Consider the following 25,060-nt stretch of genomic DNA (forward strand, 5'->3'; position numbering starts at 1 on the left):
CACACACACACACACACACACACACACACACACACACACACACACACACACACACACACACACACACACACACACACACACACACACACACTAAATGTAAGGAGACAATATATGACACGGCACTCTCATGATGTTAATTCCATCCCAGGAAGTTTTGTTAGTGACAAGGGGTGATTGAAGAAGGTGATCATGTGATCATACTTAATCCAATGTTAGCTTTGGATGATTCAAGTTGAATGTACAGGGAATTTCGAGCAGCCCACATCGTTCTGTGTAATGGGGACTGTAGCAGCTGTTGTTCATGACAGTATCCCTCTCTGCTGATAAAATTATTGCTGCTTTTAATGTTACAGTGGATCCCATCGAATAAGTGTTTCTCGGTGTAATCAGACATTAAGACTCAAGTGAAACAACTCTACCAAGAACAGAGCAAATGTCAGATTTAATTTGTGATGACATTAATTTTTTTAAATGAGATTAGGAGAGTTTAGCAAAAATTTGTGACATTTTGAAAAAAAGCAGGCAGGTAGTGTAGCTATGTAAACAGAAAGGGAGTTGGAGTGTTGATGGGTATCTGGGCAGCGTGAGCTGGTTTTAGAGTAGGATGGTTGCTATGCGATAAAGATCAAGGATAGAACTCAACAACCATTTATTTTTGTATTTATTTATTTTAGAGTAGGATGGATGTAATTTTCTCAACAATCCTCTCCAAGAAGTTCTGTCGCTCAAGATTTTGGGTCTCACTATCTGCCATGATCTTTCTTGGGAAAACCACATTTCCAAGCTGGCCTCCAAAGCCAGTCGCCGACTGGGCATCCTCTGTCGTGCGAAGTCCTTCCTCGGCACACCTGAGCTCCTCACCACATACAAGGCTTTCATCCGCAGCTCAATGGAATACTGTTCTCCCCTATGGGCCGGTGCTCCTGCCTCACACCTAGCTCGGCTTCACGCTGTTGAAACCAAAGCTTTCAGAATTATTGGAATCTCCCGCGATGAAGCTATCTCTGAGGGCCTTTCACTCACTCACCGCAGGCAGGTAGGTGGTCTTTCTGTCTTCTACCGACTCCTCTCCGGCCTTGCACCCCCAGCTCTCTCTGTGCTCTGTCCCCCAAATATTCCTACAGGTCGCACAAGATCTGCCAGCAACCCTCTGATGGTTAAACTGCCGAAATCTCGGCTCTCCGCTCACCTTCACTCTTTCATTCCTCTTTTCTCCCGCCTCTGGAACAAACTCCCTCACTCCCTTCAATCCCACTCCTCCCTCCAGGTCTTTAAAACAGCTGTTCACCACCATCTCTTATCTTCCCCCATCCAAAACCTTGATCTTTTCTACCCCCGCTAATTCACCCCAGGTCCACCTTGTTTGAAATTCCAACTTCTTTCCTGGAAGTCCTGGCAGTGTCCATATGTTTTATACCTCTCCCACTGCCCCCTTCCCACGCCCCCCCCCCCCCCAAAGCCCTCGCCCTCTCTCAGATCTCTCGATGTCTCCATGTCTCTCGGTCCCTGCTCTCAAATGTTGTGTTTGTGTCCTTCCCCCTCTCTCCCCATCTTGTCTACCGCTCCCTATGTTATATGTTTTATGTGTCGGTTTGTCTTTCTGTGTGATTAATGTTCGCTCTTTCACGAGCCTCGATCTTGTATACAAAAAAAAAAAAAAAAAAAAAAAAAAAAAATACTAGCACCGCCTTCCCAGTTTAAACTCGTCTAAAATCTGCCAAGATTGAATGCAAACCTGGTCTATAAGACCGATTACACTCCTTCGCAGCCATGCAGGATCAAGAGTTTGAAGGTCTTTGCCATCCAGTGTAATGACTCCTTGTGTTGGGTTGTAAAATCTTTCAAGAAGTGCAGCCACAGTAGATTTCCCTAAGAAAGGAGAATGAACATCATATAAAAACAATGGCAAAATAAATTAACTGTTTTACTTTTTTCGTCCTTACACTTAATGATATATTTTTCGATGTATAACGACACTTGTGTGCGTGACCCTGTGGTTAGGCCTGTTTCCTGTTGCAATCTGAGCATTTTGTTTTGTGGTTACAGGTTTGAATTCCATATACATTTTGTTTATATTTCTATAATTTAGGAACGAGAGATCATTCTAATTCACTCATGTTCAGTGGTGTCTCGTAATGTCGACATCCTGTTTGCAATAGATGTAAAAGCTCCTCCATGAGCCTTGCACACTTTAAAACGGTACGTTTTGAAGATAGCATTGAACATAGGTGGAACACGAAATCATGTGAAACCACCTTCCAAAAACACTTGTGGTCATATAAAACAATACCGCTACTCTACCAAATATAAACTTCCTGTCTATTGATCCAGATGGGTTTAAGCAGCTGCAGTCTAAAAGAATCAAGTTCAGAAAGCTTGTTGGTGAATGTGGGTCAATGGACAGGAAGCAAATGTTCTGTAATAGCCCTGGTACAGGGATCAATTGTAGCTGCACACTTTGGAGATGTTTAGCCATCACAATCTTCCACAATGGCTTCATCTCCATATCTTGAATCCATCGGCATCATTTTTGCAGGTATACATGTGTTTTTAATTTTGTCCTGAATTTTGTTCATATGTCCTTCGTCGTTGCAAGTTACGAGAAGATCAAGTCAATTCTCTCAAATTCAAATTTTCAGTTAGCATAAGTTCTGTTATGACTGTTTTGACTTTGTTATAACTTTGAGGTTATGGGTCCATCGGTGTTGAGTAATCTACTGATGTGGACCTGCAGCCAGGGTTGTGGACCCACCGTTTGGAGAGGTTCTGGGCTGAAAGGATGGAAACATTGATGAAAAATGGTGCTTCGTTGGAACATCAGTCAATTGCTTATAAGTTAGGGTTACAACTTCAAATATAATAGGTTTTGTGAGAGAGTGAGAGAGTGAGAGAGTGAGAGAGTGAGAGAGAGAGAATGTCCGACTTCCTTCCTGTGACTACAGTGCAGCAATTGGTCTTTATCTTGATTAACTGTCATTTCCTCATTTGCAGATCACACAAAGCTTGGAGGTAAAGTAAATAACAGAGGGCTATGATCAGATTCAGGAAAGTTTAGATAGTTTCATAGAATGAGCAAGAGATTGGGAGATGCAGTTTGACATAAGGAAATGTAAGGTGCTGGTCAGCCGGGGATAGGTAAGAACAATGAAAATAGAGACTACATAATGCAAGGGGATGGTTATGGAGAATTTGACGCAGTAGAGGGATCTGGGGGTGGTAATAGATATGGTAATCAACAGACAGCACAGTGCCAGGTAGATATAGGTAAAGTCAACAGGGTTTTCGGTTAATTTCACAGAGGAAGAAATAATAAATAAAGAAATGGAGGTAGTGTTCATACTGTACAGGAATTTCGTGGATTTGGTTACCTTAGTTCATACATTACTCGCAGTACCTTGGTTCATACTGTACAGGAATATAGTGAGGCCTCATCTGGAATATTGTGTCCAGTTTTGGTCACCACATCTGAGGAAGGATATAGCTGCCATTGAGGGAGTTCAGCATAGAGTGACGACATTGATTCTGAGGCAAGCTGGACTAAGCTACGAGGAACGGCTGGAATCAGGATTTTACATTGGAAATGAGGTGGTTATGAGAAAATGTGATTGAGATGCTTAGGATAAGGAAGATTTTCGACAAAATAAGTGCAGAAGAGTATTTACAGGAGAATGAACAGTGACTGGACGAGGAATAAGGTTGACTCACTGACACTGCGGTTAACAGTGTAACATCTGCCAATGATTGTTTGCAGACGGCGGTTCTGTGTCTTTCATAGACTGCAACTAAAAAAAAGTTGTTTATGTCTGTCTGCACCACTGTTCTCATACCCACTCTACTACCTCTCCCTCCTTCCACCATTTAAGTGAATTTTCGTTGATAATCTGTGGGATTGAATCCTAGTGGTGTTAATGTAGTGTCGGCTTCATGGACCAAATGGCATCATTCTGCAACAAAGATCCTTGTGTACACTTTCCAATCAAGGTGATAACTTCAATTGAACAAAAGGCACATTCAAAATTATTGCATATTTGAATTGATGGCTAGTGGTGACAATTTATTTGAGAATGACTTATTTAGTTAGCAAGTTCACCTCCGCCTGACAGACCAACAAGTGCAACAACTTTGCAAGGTGGTAATGTCAAGTTCAAGTCTTGAAGCACAACATCTGTAGGCCTTGTGGGATAACTGAAAAAAAATGAAAGGAGGAGAGGTTTATGAAAAAGATAACTTCGATTGTATATACAAACAGCCTCAAGTTACTGTTTCCTGTTCCTATCTGAGCATATATAATCTCCATATTTGAGCAAGGTATCTCCTTTTCCTTTTAAATCTCCATATTAGTATCTCTCCTCTGAGAAGCTAATTTATATAATATGAGAAACTGTCTGCATATTTAAACTGCAGAGCACATCTTTGGCTGACTGTACTTCCAGTTGCAATCGCTCACATTCTTGGCTAACCATCGATGTGATGCGGTTTCTAAAGGACAAGAAGGATGAGTTCAACCAACGCTGCTAAGTGGCCTTATCGGCAGTAAGCCGAATTAAACCGAAGTAAGCCGAAGCTTCATTAAACTACTAGATGTAAATTCTAGTTGGGCTTTCACTCTGGACTTTCCGACTTTGTTAGCTGTGATGTATTACTATGTTCCATCTGCACAATCAATAAACTGGCTTAAAAAAAAAAAATTGAGGTTTTCGTGTGAGAATGTGTGCTGGTTTGGCTCGTACTATCTTACTCTAAATCATAAGACAATTGATGTTTCGGGGGAGAACGTGCCAGAAGTTAACTGGCACGTTAACTAGTTGACATGCATCTAAGCATGGTACATCTTCAAAAAACTCAATCTTATTGACAAGCTCAGAAAAACCTTCCCTGCCACATTTGAAACTGAAAATTACTACGGATGATACTGCTAAGTCAACAAAATCAAGAATGTTCATCATTGCAGAAAGATGCTCACCTAAAAGAGACGTTGTGAAACTGGACATGTCCCAAGAGAGAGTGAAATGGGATTGTGAGTCCACCTTGTACAGGGATGCTTGGTGTTAAATCCATGAACTCAAACACACGGCTGCCTGCACTCAATCCTCGTACCACCTGCAGGCAAAGCTTGAATGTGTAATTTCTAAATATGTTATTTTGTATCACCATCATCTTACTATAATTCACCAAATGTCTTTCCGTCTTTCCATCTGTCCGTTCTCAGGTACCGCAAAAAACGGCTGAACAGATTGCAACGAAATTTTGGGTGGGTAATCCTGGGAACCCCTGGAGTAAAATAGGCTATATTGTTTTTCCAAATTTTTTCCAATTTTCCAGTTTTTCCAAACTCGATGGAATAATATTTACCGATATGAACAGTGATGCGTCTTTTATTGAAATTCTACAAATACTGTTTAGATTTTGATGATTTGCGTGTGGTATGATTTAACGAATGTTCAAATAAATCGTTTAAAATAAAAAAGCCTTCAATTTCTGATATTTTGCCTTTTCATTTGGGCCTCCAAATTGAAGCCCCGCCCGTAGGGCCTGTAGGGCGGGTACCGTTGCTAGTATATAAAATATGCAGTACCCATAGTGCATACTGCTGCTTTAGCCCTCATCTTCACCCAAGGGGAAATAAACCATTTAAGACCTTCGGGGTTCATTCACACCCCATACATTTAAAGCAGCAATAAAACAACGCATGGATTATTTCAAAACAAAATTGATATATTTATTATTTGTGATGCTTTTTTGAGTAAATCATACACTTTGTACTAGTTTGTGATTTGTGATGGTGTTGTACAAAGTGTATAAGTGTTGTACTGGTGTTGGCTTAGTGGTTAGGGTGCCGGCTTGGGATCCTAGGATCCTGGGTTCGAATCCTGGTCGATTGCTGAATTAACGCCAGGGGGGTTGACTCAGCCTGTCATCCTTCTGAGGTCGGCAAATTGAGTACCAGTTCACTGGTAATTCCCTGTGTGTCGCAAGAGTCGACTAACGGGGTTGGTGGCAGGAAGGGCATCCGGCCGTAAAACATTGCTTCAAAAAGGGGACCACGGTGCCCGAAAAAGGCCAACCTCTGCTCTGCAGGGAAAAATGGCCTCTAAAGGTGTTTTTATTTATTTATACACTTTGTACTAGTTTACCATTTTTATAGATACCATGAGTACCAAACTAAACTGGAAAATTTTACTACCCACCAGTGCGTGCCTGAAGCTGACAGTGGTCAATTTGAACATCAGCGATAGTTCATCATGTGCCCCAAACTATTGCTTCTGCACACACCAAATATTGACCTTTTCTGAGGGGTGTAATGGGTAGTTTTTCTTAAAATATGTAAACATCTTTTTGAGACACCCTTATGTATGTGGAAACATCTTTTTGAGACACCCTTACCATACCCTACCATACCCATACCCTACCATACACCACCCATACCCTAATGTATGTGGAAACATCTTTTTGAGACTGTGTGTGTGTGTGTGTGTGTGTGTGTGTGTGTGTGTGTGTGTGTGTGTGTGTGTGTGTGTGTGTGTGTGTGTGTGTGTGTGTGTGTGTGTGTGTGTGTGTGTGTGTGTGTGTGCAGGGTGCCTCAAAAATACGTTTTACACAATAGTAGCTGTAACCTCAGAAAGAATACAGAATATCTAAATATCCTTTACAAAAAGATCATGAATAGTGAAGATGAGATGGGTCATCCTTTTGTAGGGTCACAATTCATGCTGGATAGATTCCACGAGTAATTGGTAAGCTGGTAAAATTTTTGCCATATGACTGCTTGTGAAAGATCCTCCTGCCTGCATGTAATTATACGCAAATAAGAGCCAGATGAGCAATCCTTCCGAATAATATTAAACAAGGATATTGTGCCCTCTATTGGCAATTCACCAGATGGCAGTTTTTCAGCTGTCATTCAATGGGGAATGCAACACAGAATTAGACAGCTCAGAGGCTGATAAACTTCCGAATGAACCAGCAAACTGCTCAGCAGTGAAGAGTAAAATGGCAAATGTATTTGTAGGAGCAAGACAAAATTTTGATTGTAGATACAGTATTTCTATTTCAACAATCCATACCTGTCCAAAAAGAACTGAAAGATTCGCCATTGACCTGGGAATAAAGAAATAAAAAAAGCACATTATTGTCCAATGTCTTGCTTTAGGTACCAACAGCAATAGTACAGCAGATAAGCTCATAATATAGAAGAAAAGAGTAGAACGGCACTCGGTAGAATGGTAGAGCATTTTGTATCCCATAGATAGGCCAGATCTGGATCTGGACATGAACCAAAATATAATTGGCTTGTTTCTTTTTTTAATCTAACAAATTTATCCACCTAGTTTTGTCATAATCGGTCCACAACTTTTTTTGAAATATCGTGTATATATTGTTTTTGGCCACATCTCCAAATGGTGAAGAATCACTTGAAAGTTAAACAATTCTCATGTCTGGATCTAGATTTGGATTTTCACCAAAATCAAATCAATTTGTCCTCGTCACACAACCAACCTGTTCACCAAGTTTCGTCAGAATCTGTCCATAACCTTTTGAGATAACATGAAATAAGACATTTGCAAATCGGTTTTAGCCCAATCACTCAATGGTGAAGAATCACTTAAATTCTCTGATCTGGATCCAGATTCGAACCTACACCAAAATTGATTCAATTCTTCCTGGTCACTCACCTACAGTGCCTTCAGAAAGTATTCACACCCCTTGACTTTTTCACATTTTGTTGCGTTACATCCTGAATTTAAAATGGATTCATTTGAGTTTTTATTGTCACTGATCTACACATAATACTCCATTAATGTCAAAGTGGATTTTATTTATTTATTTATTTTTACAAAGTAATTAAAAATTAAATACAGAAATATCTGATTTACAAAAGTATTCAACCCCGAGTCAATACTTCATGGAATGGCAAATGCCTTTGGCAGCGACTACAGCTTAAAGTATCGTTGGGAATGTCTGTATCAGCTTTGCACATCTGGATTTGGGAAGTTTCTCCCATTCTTCCTTGCAGATTTGCTCAAGCTCTGTCAAGTTGGATGGGGAGCTTCAGTAAACAGCAATCTTCAAGCCTTTCCACAGATTCTCAATGGGATTCAAGTCTAGGCTTAGGCTGGGCCACTCAAGGGCTTTCATGTTCTTGTTCTGAAACCATTCCAGGGTTGCTTTGGCTGTATACGTGGGGTCATCGTCCTGTTGGAATGTAAATCATCGCCGCAGTCCAAGGTCTTTTGCACTCAGAAGCAGGTTCTCTTCAAAGATTTGCCTATATTTGTCTCCATTAATTGTTGCCTCCATACTTAGAAGTCTCCCAGTCTCTGCTGCTGAAAAGCATCCCCATAGCATGATGCTGCCACCACCATGCTTCATGGTAGGGATGGTGCTAAATGGGTGACGAGCTGTGTTCTGTTTCCGACAGACGTAGCGCTTTGCATTCAGGCCAAAGAGTTCAATTTTCCTCTAATCAGACCACGGAATATTTTGCCTCATGCTCTCCGAGTCTTTCACGTGCCTTTCTGCAAACCCCAGCCATGCTGTCATGTGCCTTTTTCTCAGGAGTGGCTTCTGTCTGGCCACTCTCCCATAAAACCAATATTTGAGAAGTGCTGCAGAGACTGTTGTCCTGGCAGATTCTCCCATCTCAGCCAAGGAACTCTGTAGTTCTGTCAGTGTTCATTGTGTTCTTGGTCATCTCCCTGCTGAACAAAGTCCTCCGTGCCCCGGTTGCCCAGTTTGGTCAGACGGCCAGCTCTAGGAAGAGCCTAGGTAGTTCAATATTCATTCCATTTCCTAATGGAGCTCATTGTGCTCTTGGAAACTTTCAACACTCGAGAAATTGTTTCATACCCTTCCACAGACTGATGCCTCCTCACGATTCTATCTCGGAGTTCCACAGACAGTGACTTGGACTTCATGATAGAGTTTCTGTTCTGACATGAACTGTAAACTGTGGGACCGTATATCGAAAGGCGTGTTTCTTTCTAAATCATGTCCAATCAAATGAATTGGCCACAGGTGGACTCCAAACAAGTTGTAGAAACATCAAGGATGATCAAAGGAAATTGGATGCACCTGAGCTCAATTTGGAGCGTCATAGCAACGGGGTTGAATACATATAGAGTCACGATATTTCAGTTTTTTTTGTTTTGTTTGTTTTTTTGCAAAAAATTTCTAAAAAATAAATAAATAAGAACTTCACTGACATTATGAGATATTATGTGTGGATCATTGACAAAGACTCAAAATTTATTCTATTTTGAATTCAGGCTGTAACACAACACAATGTGAAAGTCATGTGGTGTGAATACTTTCTGAAGGCACTGTAACCTGTCGACCAAATTTTGTCCGAATCTGTCCACAACTTTGAGATATCGTGATATACATAGTTTTTTTTAACCCTATTTCTCAATGGTGAAGAATCACATTTAAAAAAAGATCGGATCCGAATCCAGATCTTCACCAAAATAGAATCATTTTGTCCATGTCACATACCCAACCTCTTCACAAAATTTCATCTGAATCCATCCACAACCTTTTAAGATATCCTGTTTACAAACAGACAGACAAATAGATGGGGGTGAAAACAAAACCTTCATCCACCTTCAATGGTAATCTGTATGGTGCACTTTGTGATAAAAGCGTGAAACTTTCCACAGCATTTCTACATACCCTAAAATATAATTTCAGATGTGAAACCATCTTGTATTTGACCTCTGATGACCTTGGACAACGAAAATTTGCTAGTTTGGTACCATGTGCCAACATGACCACAATTGCTAAATTACATAGTTTATGTGAGTTTCTGTATTTCTGTGTACAGAACTGCAACATTATTTTCACATGCAAAACAAAATTGGGCAGACAAAGCCGACGAGACAGAACCACATTTGTGTTTTAATAATCACTACATGCTTCCCCCAGATCTTGTTACTGACATGGCATAGAGCTATTAAAGCCCAATCATCGATGCTGCAGAGGCTTTCAATTTGCAATGTGTATTGTATGGCTGGACAGACAGACAGACACAATTACCATTTATTGAACAGCTATTCCTAAAGTATTATGTTAACATTTAAAGGATGTTGGTAAGTGCTACTTATTCTACTGCAACAGTACTTGTCACATACAAACATGCCTGTAGCCAACACGACAGTTTAAAAGGGGAACCACAGCAATTAAACATTTAAAAATCACATTTATCCCACTTATCACAGGCTGGCACAGCAGACACTGCTGCCTCCTAGAACAACAGTAATGGTGATCGTTGTGCAATCGCTGAGACAGAACCACCCAATGTTTGATGACAGTTCATGGGAATGCAAGACGATTGAAAGTATCACAAAACAGAAAAAAAAGATATAAAGGTTCACATTCACTCACTCACACAGAATGTTCTTCAACCTGAACAATTCGAATGCGGTGGTGTTTGCACAACAGTAGATGCTCTAGAGTTAAAAAAGCAAAGGTTGAGTGTGAAGTTGAATTAAACACAAAAAGATAGTCGTGGCCAAAAATATTGGCACCCTTGCACCACATTGACAAAATTATTCACACCCTCGACTTAATATTTGGTAGCACAGCCTTTGGACAAAATAACTACAGTCAAGCGCTTCCTAAAGCCATGCATGAGCTTCCGACACCTCTCTACTGGCAGTTTGGCCCACTTTTCTTGTGCAAACTGCTCCATTTCTCCCAGATTTGAAGGGCGCCTTCTCCCAACTGCTATTTTCAGATTTCCCCACAGGTGGTCAATGGGATTTAGATTTGGACTCATTGCAGGCACTTCAGAACAGTCCAGCGTTTTGTCTGGAACCATTCCTGGGTGCTTTTTGAAGTGTGTTTGGGGTCATTGTCCTGCCGCAAGACCAATGACCTTCAACAGAGACCCAGCTTTCTGACACTGGGTTGAACATTGTGCTCCAAAATGCCTTGGTAATCTCCTGATTTCATGATGCAATGCACACAATACTAGGCACCCAGTGCCAGAGGCAGCACAGCAACGCCAAAACATCACTGAACCTCCTCCATGTTTGACTGTAGGGAAGGTGTTCTTTTCTTCGAAGGCTTGTTTTGAAAAACATTTTGTTTTCTGTAAACATAGAGATGATGCGCTTTACCAAAAAGCTCTAATTTGGTCTCATCTGTACACAGGACGTTCTCCCAAAATGATTTTGGCTTGTTTAGGTGTGTTTTCGAAAACTACAGTCAGGCTTTCTCAGCAGTGGGGTCTTCCTGGGTCTCTTGCCATCGAACCCACTTTCATCGAGTTGGTGATGCATGGTGTGAGTTGAAACGGTCGTACATCGTGTCTGAAGATCAGCTTGAATCTGTTTGGCAGTTGATTGAGGTGCTTTCTCCACCATTCAAACAATCCTTCACTGCAATCTTCGATTAAGTTTTCTCTTGCAGCCACGTCCAGGGAGGTTGGCTACAGTGTCATGGGCCTTAAACTTCCTGATAACATTGTGTATGGTGGACACAGGAACGTCAAGGTCTCGGAGATGGACTTGTAGCCTTGAGATTGTCCATGCTTGGCTACAATATTGTGTCTGACCTCCTTAGACAATTCTCTGGCTTTCTTTCTTATCTCCATGCTCATTGCGGGACACACAGTGACACGAAACAGCAGAATAACTCCTTTTCTCTATTCAAACTGGTTGAATGAGTGATTTATATATTGCAGGCACCTGCAGCTCACCACAGGTGAGTTCAATTCCAAAGCAAAGGAGAATCACCTGCATAAAATCTAATTATTTCGAACAACTTCCAAAAGGTGCCAATAATATTGTCCGGGCCATTTATGGATTTGTGTGAAATAAGCTAAGATTTAGTAATTTTTTTCAGCTTTTTTTGTTTTGTTCCACTGCAAACCAAAGAAATACATTGATGGATACCAAAATATTTTTTAATTTCAACAATTTTCTGGAAGAAATGGTGCATTTTTTGAAAAAAGTGCAAGGGTGCCAATATTTTTGGCCACGACTGTATAAAGCCAAAGATGCAAGAACAAAATTAACAAAAATAAGTTTAACAATAAACGGAGTGAAAATTACATTCACAGCTTCTTTTGAATGAAAATCAGATAGCAATCAATCGGACAACTCTTTCGTCCATAGCTGCAGAGTGTTTTACAGCAGTGGCTACTCCACCTGCAATTAGATGAATATGTATAGTCCCATTTAGCCTGGCGAGTACATACCGCTGTACTGTCTGTGAAGCCACCAAAAAGGACATGAGATCACCAGCTGAAAGCTCTTCATGAACTATTAGAACACCTCCAGCATAGATCGTGCCCAGCACAATGCCTATTTGGGGAGAAATCAATTGTATTCAAATTTCATGTTTTCCTGAAAAGGTCCAATTCAAGTTGAAACTGTTACCTCAAAATATTTGCCATCAGAGTTAACCTCCTGCCATCAGGTAAAAATAAGGGATTATGATGTTTGTCATTAAGCACTCGCAGTTATAGTTTGAGGCCAACAAGATAAAGTAAACAAGTACACATACATTCAAAGTACACCGCCCCATGCCAAATAATTAAATATGCTGCAGCGCGGCATTGCCGGGGCGCCTCCGGCGCCCGGCAATACCGCAGTGCAGCTCATTAAGGCTGCATTGGGAGGGAGAGGTGTACACTAATTGATTGATTAATTGTATAATTAAAATCAATAAAAGATTATCACAAAATATTTTCATAATCAATTGGCTAATCGCATAACTAAACCACTAGTGCTTCATCCGAAGATGTATCTTTTAGAAATTTAATTAAATAAGTCATTTATAAAAAATTAAATAATTAATTGATTACTCAATAAATAATTAATCGATTAATCAATAAATAATTAATAGATGAAATGATTAATCAATAAATCAAAAATATCCTTGATAGCCACATCACTTGGTCACTTATGTCCAAATATTAGCTTCCCAGCTCAAAAGGTGCCTGAGATATTGGCCAAATGAGAAAGAAAATAAATAAATGATTAATAATGAAAATAAATAAATAATAATCATAAAAAAATTAAATTGGTAATCAATTTGGTCAGAGAACACATAAACTACCACTATTTCATCAGAATCTGTAACTTTAAAAAAAAAAATTTTTTGGTCATTAATCGAATAATTAAATAATTAATCGATTAATTGATTAATTAATAAATCAAAAATATCCTTTGCAGCCAAATCACCTGGTCATTGGCATGTCCAAATATCAGCTTCCTAACTCAAAAGGTGCCTGAGTTAATAATGGTCAGAAGAGAAATGAAATTTAATTAATTAAATAAGTACTTAATTAAACGCTAATAATTAAATAACTCCTCAATTAATTGATTAATCAAAAAACAAAAAATACCGTTTTTGACAAAGGACTTGCTCACTATTGTGCCGAAATTTCAGCTTCCTAGCTCAAAGGATGGCTGAGATATCGTCCGGACAACCAAGGAAACAAGAAAACAAACAAGTACACATACATTCAAAGTACACCGCCCCATGCCAAATAATTAAATATGCTGCAGCGCGGCATTGCCGGGGCGCCTCCGGCGCCCGGCAATACCGCAGTGCAGCTCATTAAGGCTGCATTGGGAGGGAGAGGTGTACACTAATTGATTGATTAATTGTATAATTAAAATCAATAAAAGATTATCACAAAATATTTTCATAATCAATTGGCTAATCGCATAACTAAACCACTAGTGCTTCATCCGAAGATGTATCTTTTAGAAATTTAATTAAATAAGTCATTTATAAAAAATTAAATAATTAATTGATTACTCAATAAATAATTAATCGATTAATCAATAAATAATTAATAGATGAAATGATTAATCAATAAATCAAAAATATCCTTGATAGCCACATCACTTGGTCACTTATGTCCAAATATTAGCTTCCCAGCTCAAAAGGTGCCTGAGATATTGGCCAAATGAGAAAGAAAATAAATAAATGATTAATAATGAAAATAAATAAATAATAATCATAAAAAAATTAAATTGGTAATCAATTTGGTCAGAGAACACATAAACTACCACTATTTCATCAGAATCTGTAACTTAAAAAAAAAATTTTTTTGGGTCATTAATCGAATAATTAAATAATTAATCGATTAATTGATTAATTAATAAATCAAAAATATCATTTGCAGCCAAATCACCTGGTCATTGGCATGTCCAAATATCAGCTTCCTAACTCAAAAGGTGCCTGAGTTAATAATGGTCAGAAGAGAAATGAAATTTAATTAATTAAATAAGTACTTAATTAAACGCTAATAATTAAATAACTCCTCAATTAATTGATTATTCAAAAAACAAAAAATACCGTATTTGACAAAGGACTTGCTCACGACTGTGCCGAAATTTCAGCTTCCTAGCTCAAAGGATGGCTGAGATATCGTCCGGACAACCAAGAAAGAAAACAAACAAGTACACATACATTCAAAGTACACCGCCCCATGCCAAATAATTAAATATGCTGCAGCGCGGCATTGCCGGGGCGCCTCCGGCGCCCGGCAATACCGCAGTGCAGCTCATTAAGGCTGCATTGGGAGGGAGAGGTGTACACTAATTGATTGATTAATTGTATAATTAAAATCAATAAAAGATTATCACAAAATATTTTCATAATCAATTGGCTAATCGCATAACTAAACCACTAGTGCTTCATCCGAAGATGTATCTTTTAGAAATTTAATTAAATAAGTCATTTATAAAAAATTAAATAATTAATTGATTACTCAATAAATAATTAATCGATTAATCAATAAATAATTAATAGATGAAATGATTAATCAATAAATCAAAAATATCCTTGATAGCCACATCACTTGGTCACTTATGTCCAAATATTAGCTTCCCAGCTCAAAAGGTGCCTGAGATATTGGCCAAATGAGAAAGAAAATAAATAAATGATTAATAATGAAAATAAATAAATAATAATCATAAAAAAATTAAATTGGTAATCAATTTGGTCAGAGAACACATAAACTACCACTATTTCATCAGAATCTGTAACTTAAAAAAAAAATTTTTTTGGGTCATTAATCGAATAATTAAATAATTAATCGATTAATTGATTAATTAATAAATCAAAAATATCCTTTGCAGCCAAATCACCTGGTCATTGGCATGTCCAAATATCAGCTTCCTAACTCAAAAGGTGCCTGAGTTAATAATGGTCAGAAGAGAAATGAAATTTAATTAATTAAATAAGTACTTAATTAAACGCTAATAATTAAATAACTCCTCAATTAATTGATTATTCAAAAAACAAAAAATACCGTATTTGACAAAGGACTTGCTCACGACTGTGCCGAAATTTCAGCTTCCTAGCTCAAAGGATGGCTGAGATATCGTCCGGACAACCAAGAAAGAAAACAAATAAATACTTAATAGATGAAATGATTAATCAATAAATCAAATATATATCCTTGATAGCCACATCACTTGGTCACTCATGTCCAAATATTAGCTTCCCAGCTCAAAAGGTGCCTGAGATATTGGCCAAATGAGAAAGAAAATAAATAAATGATTAATAATGAAAATAAATAAATAATAATCATAAAAAAATTAAATTATTAATCAATTTGGTCAGACAACACATAAACTACCACTATTTCATCAGAATCTGTAACTTTAAAAAAAAAAATTTTTTTGTCATTAATCGAATAATTAAATAATTAATCGATTAATTGATTAATTAATAAATCAAAAATATCCTTTGCAGCCAAATCACCTGGTCATTGGCATGTCCAAATATCAGCTTCCTAACTCAAAAGGTGCCTGAGTTAATAATGGTCAGAAGAGAAATGAAATTTAATTAATTAAATAAGTACTTAATTAAACGCTAATAATTAAATAACTCCTCAATTAATTGATTATTCAAAAAACAAAAAATACCGTATTTGACAAAGGACTTGCTCACTACTGTGCCGAAATTTCAGCTTCCTAGCTCAAAGGATGGCTGAGATATCGCCCGGACAACCAAGAAAGAAAACAAACAAACAACCAGAGTGAAAACTGAGTACTCTCTTTCAGCGTGCGTCACTGCCGAGCCCCCTTTGGTGCCCGGCAATGACGATTTGCAATGCCTGGAGATGGCATAGGAAAGGAGCGGTGTACAACAAGTACACATACATTCAAAGTACACCGCCCCATGCCAAATAATTAAATATGCTGCAGCGCGGCATTGCCGGGGCGCCTCAGGCGCCCGGCAATACCGCAGTGCAGCTCATTGAGGCTGCATTGGGAGGGAGACGTGTACACTAATTGATTGATTAATTGTATAATTAAAATCAATAAAAGATTATCACAAAATATTTTCATAATCAATTGGCTAATCGCATAACTAAACCACTAGTGCTTCATCCGAAGATGTATCTTTTAGAAATTTAATTAAATAAGTCATTTATAAAAAATTAAATAATTAATTGATTACTCAATAAATAATTAATCGATTAATCAATAAATAATTAATAGATGAAATGATTAATCAATAAATCAAAAATATCCTTGATAGCCACATCACTTGGTCACTCATGTCCAAATATTAGCTTCCCAGCTCAAAAGGTGCCTGAGATATTGGCCAAATGAGAAAGAAAATAAATAAATGATTAATAATGAAAATAAATAAATAATAATCATAAAAAAATTAAATTATTAATCAATTTGGTCAGAGAACACATAAACTACCACTATTTCATCAGAATCTGTAACTTTAAAAAAAAAAATTTTTTTGTCATTAATCGAATAATTAAATAATTAATCGATTAATTGATTAATTAATAAATCAAAAATATCCTTTGCAGCCAAATCACCTGGTCATTGGCATGTCCAAATATCAGCTTCCTAACTCAAAAGGTGCCTGAGTTAATAATGGTCAGAAGAGAAATGAAATTTAATTAATTAAATAAGTACTTAATTAAACGCTAATAATTAAATAACTCCTCAATTAATTGATTATTCAAAAAACAAAAAATACCGTATTTGACAAAGGACTTGCTCACTACTGTGCCGAAATTTCAGCTTCCTAGCTCAAAGGATGGCTGAGATATCGCCCGGACAACCAAGAAAACAAACAACCAGAGTGAAAACTGAGTACTCTCTTTCAGCGTGCGTCACTGCCGAGCCCCCTTTGGTGCCCGGCAATGACGATTTGCAATGCCTGGAGATGGCATAGGAAAGGAGCGGTGTACAACAAACAAGAAACCAGAGTGAAAACTGAGTACTCTCTTTCAGCGTGCGTCACTGCCGAGCCCCCTTTGGTGCCCGGCAATGACGATTTGCAATGCCTGGAGATGGCATAGGAAAGGAGCGGTGTACAACAAACAAGAAACCAGAGTGAAAACTGAGTACTCTCTTTCAGCGTGCGTCACTGCCAAGCCCCCTTCGGTGCCCGGCAATGACGATTTGCAATGCCTGGAGGTGGCATAGGAAAGGAGCGGTGTACAACAAGCGGGAGAATTGCTTTGCAATACATGTCTCCTACCGGTCCCAATATTTGGCATAGTAAAGCTATAACAAATTTTAAAAAAAATCGATGAAACGCCCTGAACCTCGAACTCGTTTTGCAACTTTTGACTCCGCACGTGAAAAAGCTGAATGCCTCAACTCTGTGTTTGCCTCTAAATCTTGTGTCCCAAACCCATCCCTCTCTGTACCCACCATACCCAGTCGTACCCTGCTGCTCCTGGACTCCGTGTCCTTTCCTCCTCACAAGGTGGAAAAGTTTCTGTCAACCCTCGACTCTGATTCTGCAACTGGACCCGACGGCATCAGCCCACGGGTCCTAAAATCCTGCTCTGCCGCTCTATCTCACCCTCTCTCTGTTCTCTTCACCCTCTCTTTTGCTCGAGGTCAACTGCCATCTGCTTGGAAATCAGCCAACATCACCGCTTTGCACAAAAAAGGTGCAAAAACAGATCCTAGCAACTACAGACCAATCAGCCTTCTCCCAATTATCAGCAAAGTCATGGAATCCATCATTGCTTCGGATATGAAATCTTTCCTCTTCTCCAATGGCTTGATCTCTGATCATCAATTTGGTTTCAGACCAGGTCACTCTACTCTGGACATGCTGCTTCTGCTGTCTCAACAATGGATGGAGATCCTCAATGCCAAACAGGAAATTAGAGCTGTCTCCCTTGACATATCACGTGCCTTCGACACGGTCTGGCACCCCGCTCTGCTCACCAAACTCTCCTCCTTTGGTATCCATGGAAATCTCCACGCATGGCTGGCGGACTTCCTCTCTAGTCGTCAACGTGTGGCCCTGAATGGGTTTCTCTCATCTCCTCTTCCTGTTCAGGCTGGAGTTCCCCAAGGCAGTGTTCTGGGCCCCGTGCTTTTTCTGGTCTTCATCAATGATCTCTCTGACTCTCTTGAAAATCCTCTCTATCTCTTTGCTGATGACTCCACTCTCTGCCGCTCCATTCCTCTTCCCTCAGATCAGCAGTCTGCAGCCTCCTCACTCTCTGAAGACTTGGACAAAATCAGAGACTGGTCAAACAAGTGGAACATGTCTTTCAATCCTGACAAATCTCACACTCTTACTATGTCTCTCCGAAAAGATCGACTGGACAACCCTCCCATCTACTTTCTCAACAATCCTCTCCAAGAAGTTCTGTCGCTCAAGCTTTTGGGTCTCACTATCTGCCATGATCTTTCTTGGGAAAACCACATTTCCAAGCTGGCCTCCAAAGCCAGTCGCCGACTGGGCATCCTCCGTCGTGCGAAGTCCTTCCTCGGCACACCTGAGCTCCTCACCACATACAAGGCTTTCATCCGCAGCTCAATGGAATACTGTTCTCCCCTATGGGCCGGTGCTCCTGCCTCACACCTAGCTCGGCTTCACGCTGTTGAAACCAAAGCTTTCAGAATTATTGGAATCTCCCGCGATGAAGCTATCTCTGAGGGCCTTTCACTCACTCACCGCAGGCAGGTAGGTGGTCTTTCTGTCTTCTACCGACTCCTCTCCGGCCTTGCACCCCCAGCTCTCTCTGTGCTCTGTCCCCCAAATATTTCTACAGGTCGCACAAGATCTGCCAGCAACCCTCTGATGGTTAAACTGCCGAAATCTCGGCTCTCTGCTCACCTTCACTCTTTCATTCCTCTTTTCTCCCGCCTCTGGAACAAACTCCCTCACTCCCTTCAATCCCACTCCTCCCTCCAGGTCTTCAAAACAGCTGTTCACCACTATCTCTTATCTTCCCCCATCCAAAATCTTGATCTTTTCTACCCCTGCTAATTCACCCCAGATCCACCTTGTTTGAAATTCCAACTTCTTTCCTGGAAGTCCTGGCAGTGTCCATATGTTTTATACCTCTCCCACCGCCCCCTTCCCATGCCTCCCCCCCCCCCCAAAGCCCTCGCCCTCTCTCAGATCTCTCGATGTCTCCATGTCTCTCGGTCCCTGCTCTCAAATGTTGTGTTTTGTGTTTGTGTCCTTCCCCCTCTCTCCCCATCTTGTCTACCGCTCCCGATGTTATATGTTTTATGTGTCGGTTTGTCTTTCTGTGTGATTAATGTTCGCTCTTTCACGAGCCTCGATCTTGTATACAAACAAACAAACAAACAAAAAAAAACAAAAAAACAAAAAACAAAAACATAATAAAGCCATGCACCAAGTTTCAATTAAACATGTTAAAGGGTATGGAAAAAAGTGCAGAAAACCACAGATGGGACGGACAGATGGGACAGACAGACGCACAGATTGACTGAGAAGAAGCATATAGTCCCCCTCCAGGTAGGGGACTCATAAATTATTTGCATCAAATACTTTCCATTATGCTGAGTGGAGACCAATAATTATTGCTCTCCCAAAATCAGTTAAATGATATTGTATTTATGGTTTTAAGTAGGACTAGGATGGTCAGATGTTTAAACATGTTAAAGCCATTAAACACCTTGCAAATTGCTAATTACTGTTGTCATTTATTTATATTAAAGTGCCTTAATTGTGACATCTGCTGAAAACAAAGTCTAACCCTTATTCCATCATGTTGAGGCATACTGAGACTAGCCTATCATTACGATACTGACAGCTCGATGGTGATGCATCAACCTGTCCTTCCTGGAGGCGAGCACCGATGACAAATACATGACAGCCTGCTGAAAGTTCTTACAAATACAAAACTTGTTTATTATCAGTAGATGAGGATGAGTTTTATTGTAGACAGTAAGTATCAGCATAGACATTTGGTAGTTTCGATTTAGTCTTGTGTTAACATAAATCAAAAATTTTGCTAAGACGCAAGTATAGTCGAGAATCCAAAATAACTACTTAGAAGTCTAAGATTATCCTCAAAGCAAGTCTGAAATAACGTCATCAATGAAGTTGTGACGTCTTGAGCAATTGGTTGACAAGCCGTGTTACAGAAAGGTGAAATTTTACATCGATAGATTTTGGAAGATTCTGAAAAATATCAATTTTGGTGTTATTTCGCAATGATTGCATGAAGGTCCGATGTTCGAGGATGGAGAAGTCTCACTAGTCAGTCTGACTGACTCATTCATTCATTCATTCATGCTTGCTCTTCCTTTTTTGAAAGATGTATTAATTTGGGCCGATCACCTGATTGTGAAGATTACTGGTAAAGTGAACGAACGATATAACCCCCACCGTTTAGAGGCCATTTTTCCCCGCAAGGCGGGGGTTGGCCTTTTCGGGGACCGTGGTTGTTGTTGTTTTTTTGGTCCCCTTTTTGAAGCAATGTTTTACGGCCGGATGCCCTTCCTGCCGCCAACCCTGTTTGTCGCCTTTTTACGATAAACAGGGAATTACCAGTGTACTGGTACTCAAACGTGTACTGGAACATTCCAGTGTACTGGAACGATATGAAATAAATAAATGGGTGTTTATCGATCTTTACTAGATGTAGCCATTAGAGCTAGATAATTGAGAAAACAACTGTTGTAGTCCATTTTATATATGCACAACCACCTTCTTGACTGCATAATGAGCATTGGATCAATCATTGAAAACAACTGTTGTGAAACAAACATAAGAACTGAAGATTGGTGTTATAGTCCACATAAATTGTCAAAAGTGGATTTTGTTTAAAATGTGTGAATGTTAAATCCTTTGGCAGTTAAATGGTCAAGCAACAAAGTATCAATCAGGTAGATTTATAAAGAAAGAAAGTGGTTAGTTTCACTCAAGTTTTTTTTAACTTAAAAAACCTCAAACACCAATTCACAGTACGAGTTTTCATCAATAGAGAGAAAGAGCCACCTTTAGAGGCTATTTTCCCCCGCAAAGCAGGGGTTGGCCTTTTTCGGGGACCGTGGTCCCCTTTTTGAAGCAATGTTTTATGGCCGGATGCCCTTCCTGCCACCAACCCTGTTGGTCGCCTCTTGCAACGCACAGGGAATTACCAGTGAACTGGTACTCAATTTGCCGACCTCGGAAGGATGACAGGCTGAGTCAACCCCACTGGCGTTAATTCAGCAATCACCGGGATTCGAACCCAGGATCCCAAGCCGGCACCCTAATCGTTAAGCCAACACCAGGCTTCATTTCATCAATACAGGACTTTCAAAATTCCGTACAAATGCGAAATGAGGCCTTTTGCGCATGCGTTGTGTGTTTACACTGACTCTGTTCTGCTCGGCGGGCACTTTTAACCTGCCGTTGCTAGTGTGAAATCGACGATTCAAATCGTTTTTTAAATATAAGTTTAAGCACTTGGTCGAAAGAGTGAATGAATGAATGAATGATCGTTTTAAGGCCATTTTCCCCGCTAAAGCGGGGGTTAGCCTTGCAGGCCCCATGATGACAATCATGGTTCCCTGTTTGAGGCGATGTTTTTATGGCCGGATGCCCTTCCTGACGCCAACCCTTGGTCACGCTCTTACGATGCGCAGGGATACAGTGTGCCTATTCTGAATCGGGGTACACACCCCGAATCGGGGTACACAACGCGATCATTCATCCAGCAAGCTGGTACTCAATTTGCCGACCTCGGAAGGATGACAGGCTGAGTCAACCCCCCCGGCGTTAATTCAGCGATCGACCGGGATTCGAACCCAGGATCCTAGGATCCCAAGCCGGCACCCTAACCGCTAAGCCAACGCCAGGCTCGAAAGAAAGAGTTGGTTGAACTTGGTCGAAAGAGTGGCAAGTTCAAAATGGTTAACCATAATTGTTCTGTTCCTGAATGCAAATTTGACTCATGGAAATATGGGATATACTAGAAATATCCATGTTTGATAGGAGACAGATTATATAATTTCCTGTTATTACAATTAGCAATCTTACTATAATTCACCAAATGTCTGTCTGTCCGTCTGTTCCCAGGTACTGCAAAAACGGCTGAAACAATCGCAACAAAATTTTGGGTGGGTAATCCTGGGACCCCCTTGAGTAAAGTAGGCTATATTGTTTTTCCAATTTTTTTTCCAATTTCCAATTTTCCAGTTTTTCCAAACATGATGGAATAATATTTACCGATATGAACAGTGACGTGGCTTTTATTGAAATTCTACAAATACTGTTTAGATTTTGATTATTTGCGTGTGATATGATTTAACGGATGTTTATATGAATCATTTAAAATTTTAAAAAGCCTTCAATTTCTGACATTTTGTCTTTTCATTTGGGCCTCCCAATTGAAGCCCGCCCATAGGGCGGGTACCGTTGCTAGTGGTTATAACACACATACGCATACACACAAATGAACATTTCTCCTTTCACCAATCGATGCAAAAATCTGGTAGAATTTTTTTGTGGCAAAACCCAACAAAAAATATATTTATAACAGCAATCAGAGCGCATACAAATCCCACTCCCACCCCTCCCCCATGCACTCAAACATTATTGAAAGCAAATATAATAATTTTAAACTTACCCTGTGCATCAACAAGCCCCAGATATGACCTTCTCATCAATGTTAAGAAGCATGAAGGTTTGGTTAGAACACACACATCTACAATATTTTGCCTTCCATGAGTCCACATAGTCAGGAGTTTTTGCATGACATCCTGCAAGTTATCAACGTTTTGGACGAGATGAGCAGGAAGTTCTCCAACTGTTTTGTTGTGCAGAGGCACACCCCTTTCTCGCAGGTACGTTTACAAGTATTTTCAGTTAAAAAATATATTTTAGTTGTTTTCACCCTTCCGATATCAAAACCAAATCACATATTCCTGCTTTATATATATTGTGATCAACCATTTTAGTTCCTTTTAAACATTCATTTCATTTAAACCTACATGCTCCCTAATTCAAACTACCCTTAATTCCACACCACATATATAATTCCACATATATAGTGTGGCACCACCTTTTACAAATCGAGCACGTAATCGAGCTTGCCCCAACACCTTTGCCACGCACACAAATGGCATGGCCCCTTTCCTTTTTTTTTTTTTTCTTCACTACTAACCATAAACTTAGGCGTATCCACATTTACTGTAAGTCCTTCATTATCCATTTCCTCCTTCAATCTGTGAAAAAAATTTTGACTGATATAATGGACTTGAAAATAAATAAATAAATAAACAAACTTACAGTTCAGAACTACATTGGAAAGTCCTTGGAAAATGGCGATGCCGGTGCCCAATTTTTCGTTAATTCTGCATGCTTTATTCACTTCACATGCATATGACCTTAAAAAAAAAAAAAGAAGAAACAATCGGAATGAGTGTGAAGACTGTGGAGGAAGGCTCAGTGTACTCTGCTGCAGACAAGTTTCTACAAGTGTCAATAACGGGTAACAAAAGCAAAGCAATGTTCAAGGAAGGCATTGATGAAATGCCCAATACTGATGTTTTGTGATATCATGGAAAAGTTGCAATAATTATTAAGGACATTCATGGCTATTAGCACAAAATTCCCTCAACCTGAATTTTACATCCACGGACCATGGAGAATAAACATGATTAGCCATTAGTCGTGGAAACAGAAAAAAAAATTGAACAAACAATTAACGCTTTTTCTTTGACATAAAGTTGTTATTCCAAGGAGCATGTGGCTGTCATATCACAGAAAAGCAACTGGAAATAAAAAGTCAGTCAGTATTTTTAATTGGTAAAAATTGTCATGGTAGTGCATCTCAATCTTCAATTTATTTTTACAGCATATGAGAATGGGCAACTTGTACATCCAAAGAAGAAATCAAGCAAGCAAGTTTTATGACTGAAGGTGGGAAAGCATGACATGAGCAGATGTAACAAAATACAAGAAAACTTTAAAAAGATGTTTGGAATAAACTGAGGGAAACCATTCCACTCACGTTGACTCAACATCCTCCATGGCGAAAGCCCTTACGGTCCTCACATTCATGAGGGACTCATCTGCTACTCCAGTAGCCCTAGCAATCTGTTGGAGGTAAGTGTGATTAGCACAGGGATCTATATTGTTGGCAAATGTTAAAAATGTATCAAGAATAATATGTGATCGCAAAAACATTACATTAAATGTGCAAGTACTATAAAATAGGTTTATTACCATGAGAGAAAAACCCATCCTCACAGATTGGCATATTTTTGTGTGACGTGTAATACCCTCTCCCACCAGAAGTGGCGCTGCAGCGGTATGCCATACACACTGTATTTACATCGAGAGAATGGAGGCTACCTTAAATAGCTAGATTGCCTCCACATGAGGAGCTGTTCAAGCTTTAATTAAAATTGGGGATTATTTTTTGTCATATAAACTTCCTATTGCATTGTCTGCCATAGCTTCCTACTTGTGCTTACATATGAGAGGGAAGGGATGGAAGGGCAGCATACACCAGAGACAGACTTAACAAGGTGCAATCGAATTTTAGAGGAAAGTTCATTCTTGTTTGAAAGTTCATTGTTGAGGTTGGACACATGTTGTTTTCTGGCTCTCCTGAGAATGGACACACACTTGTTGCAGACATTTTGGAATGCACTGAAATGGCTTTTGATTGGATTAGCCTTCCAGGAAGCGAAGGAAAGTAGTTTCACAGCAACTGCCTCACTATATGATTCAGTGTACCATAGGCAGGAAGAAGAGCAGGATAATTGAAGATGAGATGGGATGAATCTGTGATTTATATAGAGCAGTTTACTTTGGAAGCATTCCCAGGCTGAGTTAATATCAG

The 25,060-nt window shown here is 39.5% G+C and overlaps 1 protein-coding gene across 6 annotated transcripts in view; it reads right to left on the reverse strand.

The window, feature by feature from the left end:
• The window catches only part of ABCB8 (ATP binding cassette subfamily B member 8), an 88,861-nt gene that overhangs the window by 18,961 nt on the left and 44,840 nt on the right, over positions 1-25,060 (reverse strand). For 4 of the 6 annotated variants that reach the window (XM_068123108.2, XM_068123110.2, XM_078782082.1 and 1 more), the window contains 7 exons: positions 24,224-24,309; positions 23,500-23,597; positions 12,200-12,305; positions 7,065-7,098; positions 4,964-5,100; positions 4,091-4,185; positions 1,736-1,869 (listed from right to left, as the gene is read on the reverse strand). In XM_068123108.2, the coding sequence (XP_067979209.2) occupies positions 1,736-1,869; positions 4,091-4,185; positions 4,964-5,100; positions 7,065-7,098; positions 12,200-12,305; positions 23,500-23,597; positions 24,224-24,309 (690 nt within the window). The remainder of the gene's footprint in view (positions 1-1,735; positions 1,870-4,090; positions 4,186-4,963; positions 5,101-7,064; positions 7,099-12,199; positions 12,306-23,499; positions 23,598-24,223; positions 24,310-25,060) is intronic. The other 2 variants (XM_078782083.1, XM_068123109.2) reach the window with 1 other exon arrangement.

This window comes from Myxine glutinosa, chromosome 7, assembly GCF_964187855.1.
Source record: "Myxine glutinosa chromosome 7, kmMyxGlut1.1, whole genome shotgun sequence".
Classification (NCBI taxonomy): Eukaryota; Metazoa; Chordata; class Myxini; order Myxiniformes; family Myxinidae; genus Myxine; species Myxine glutinosa.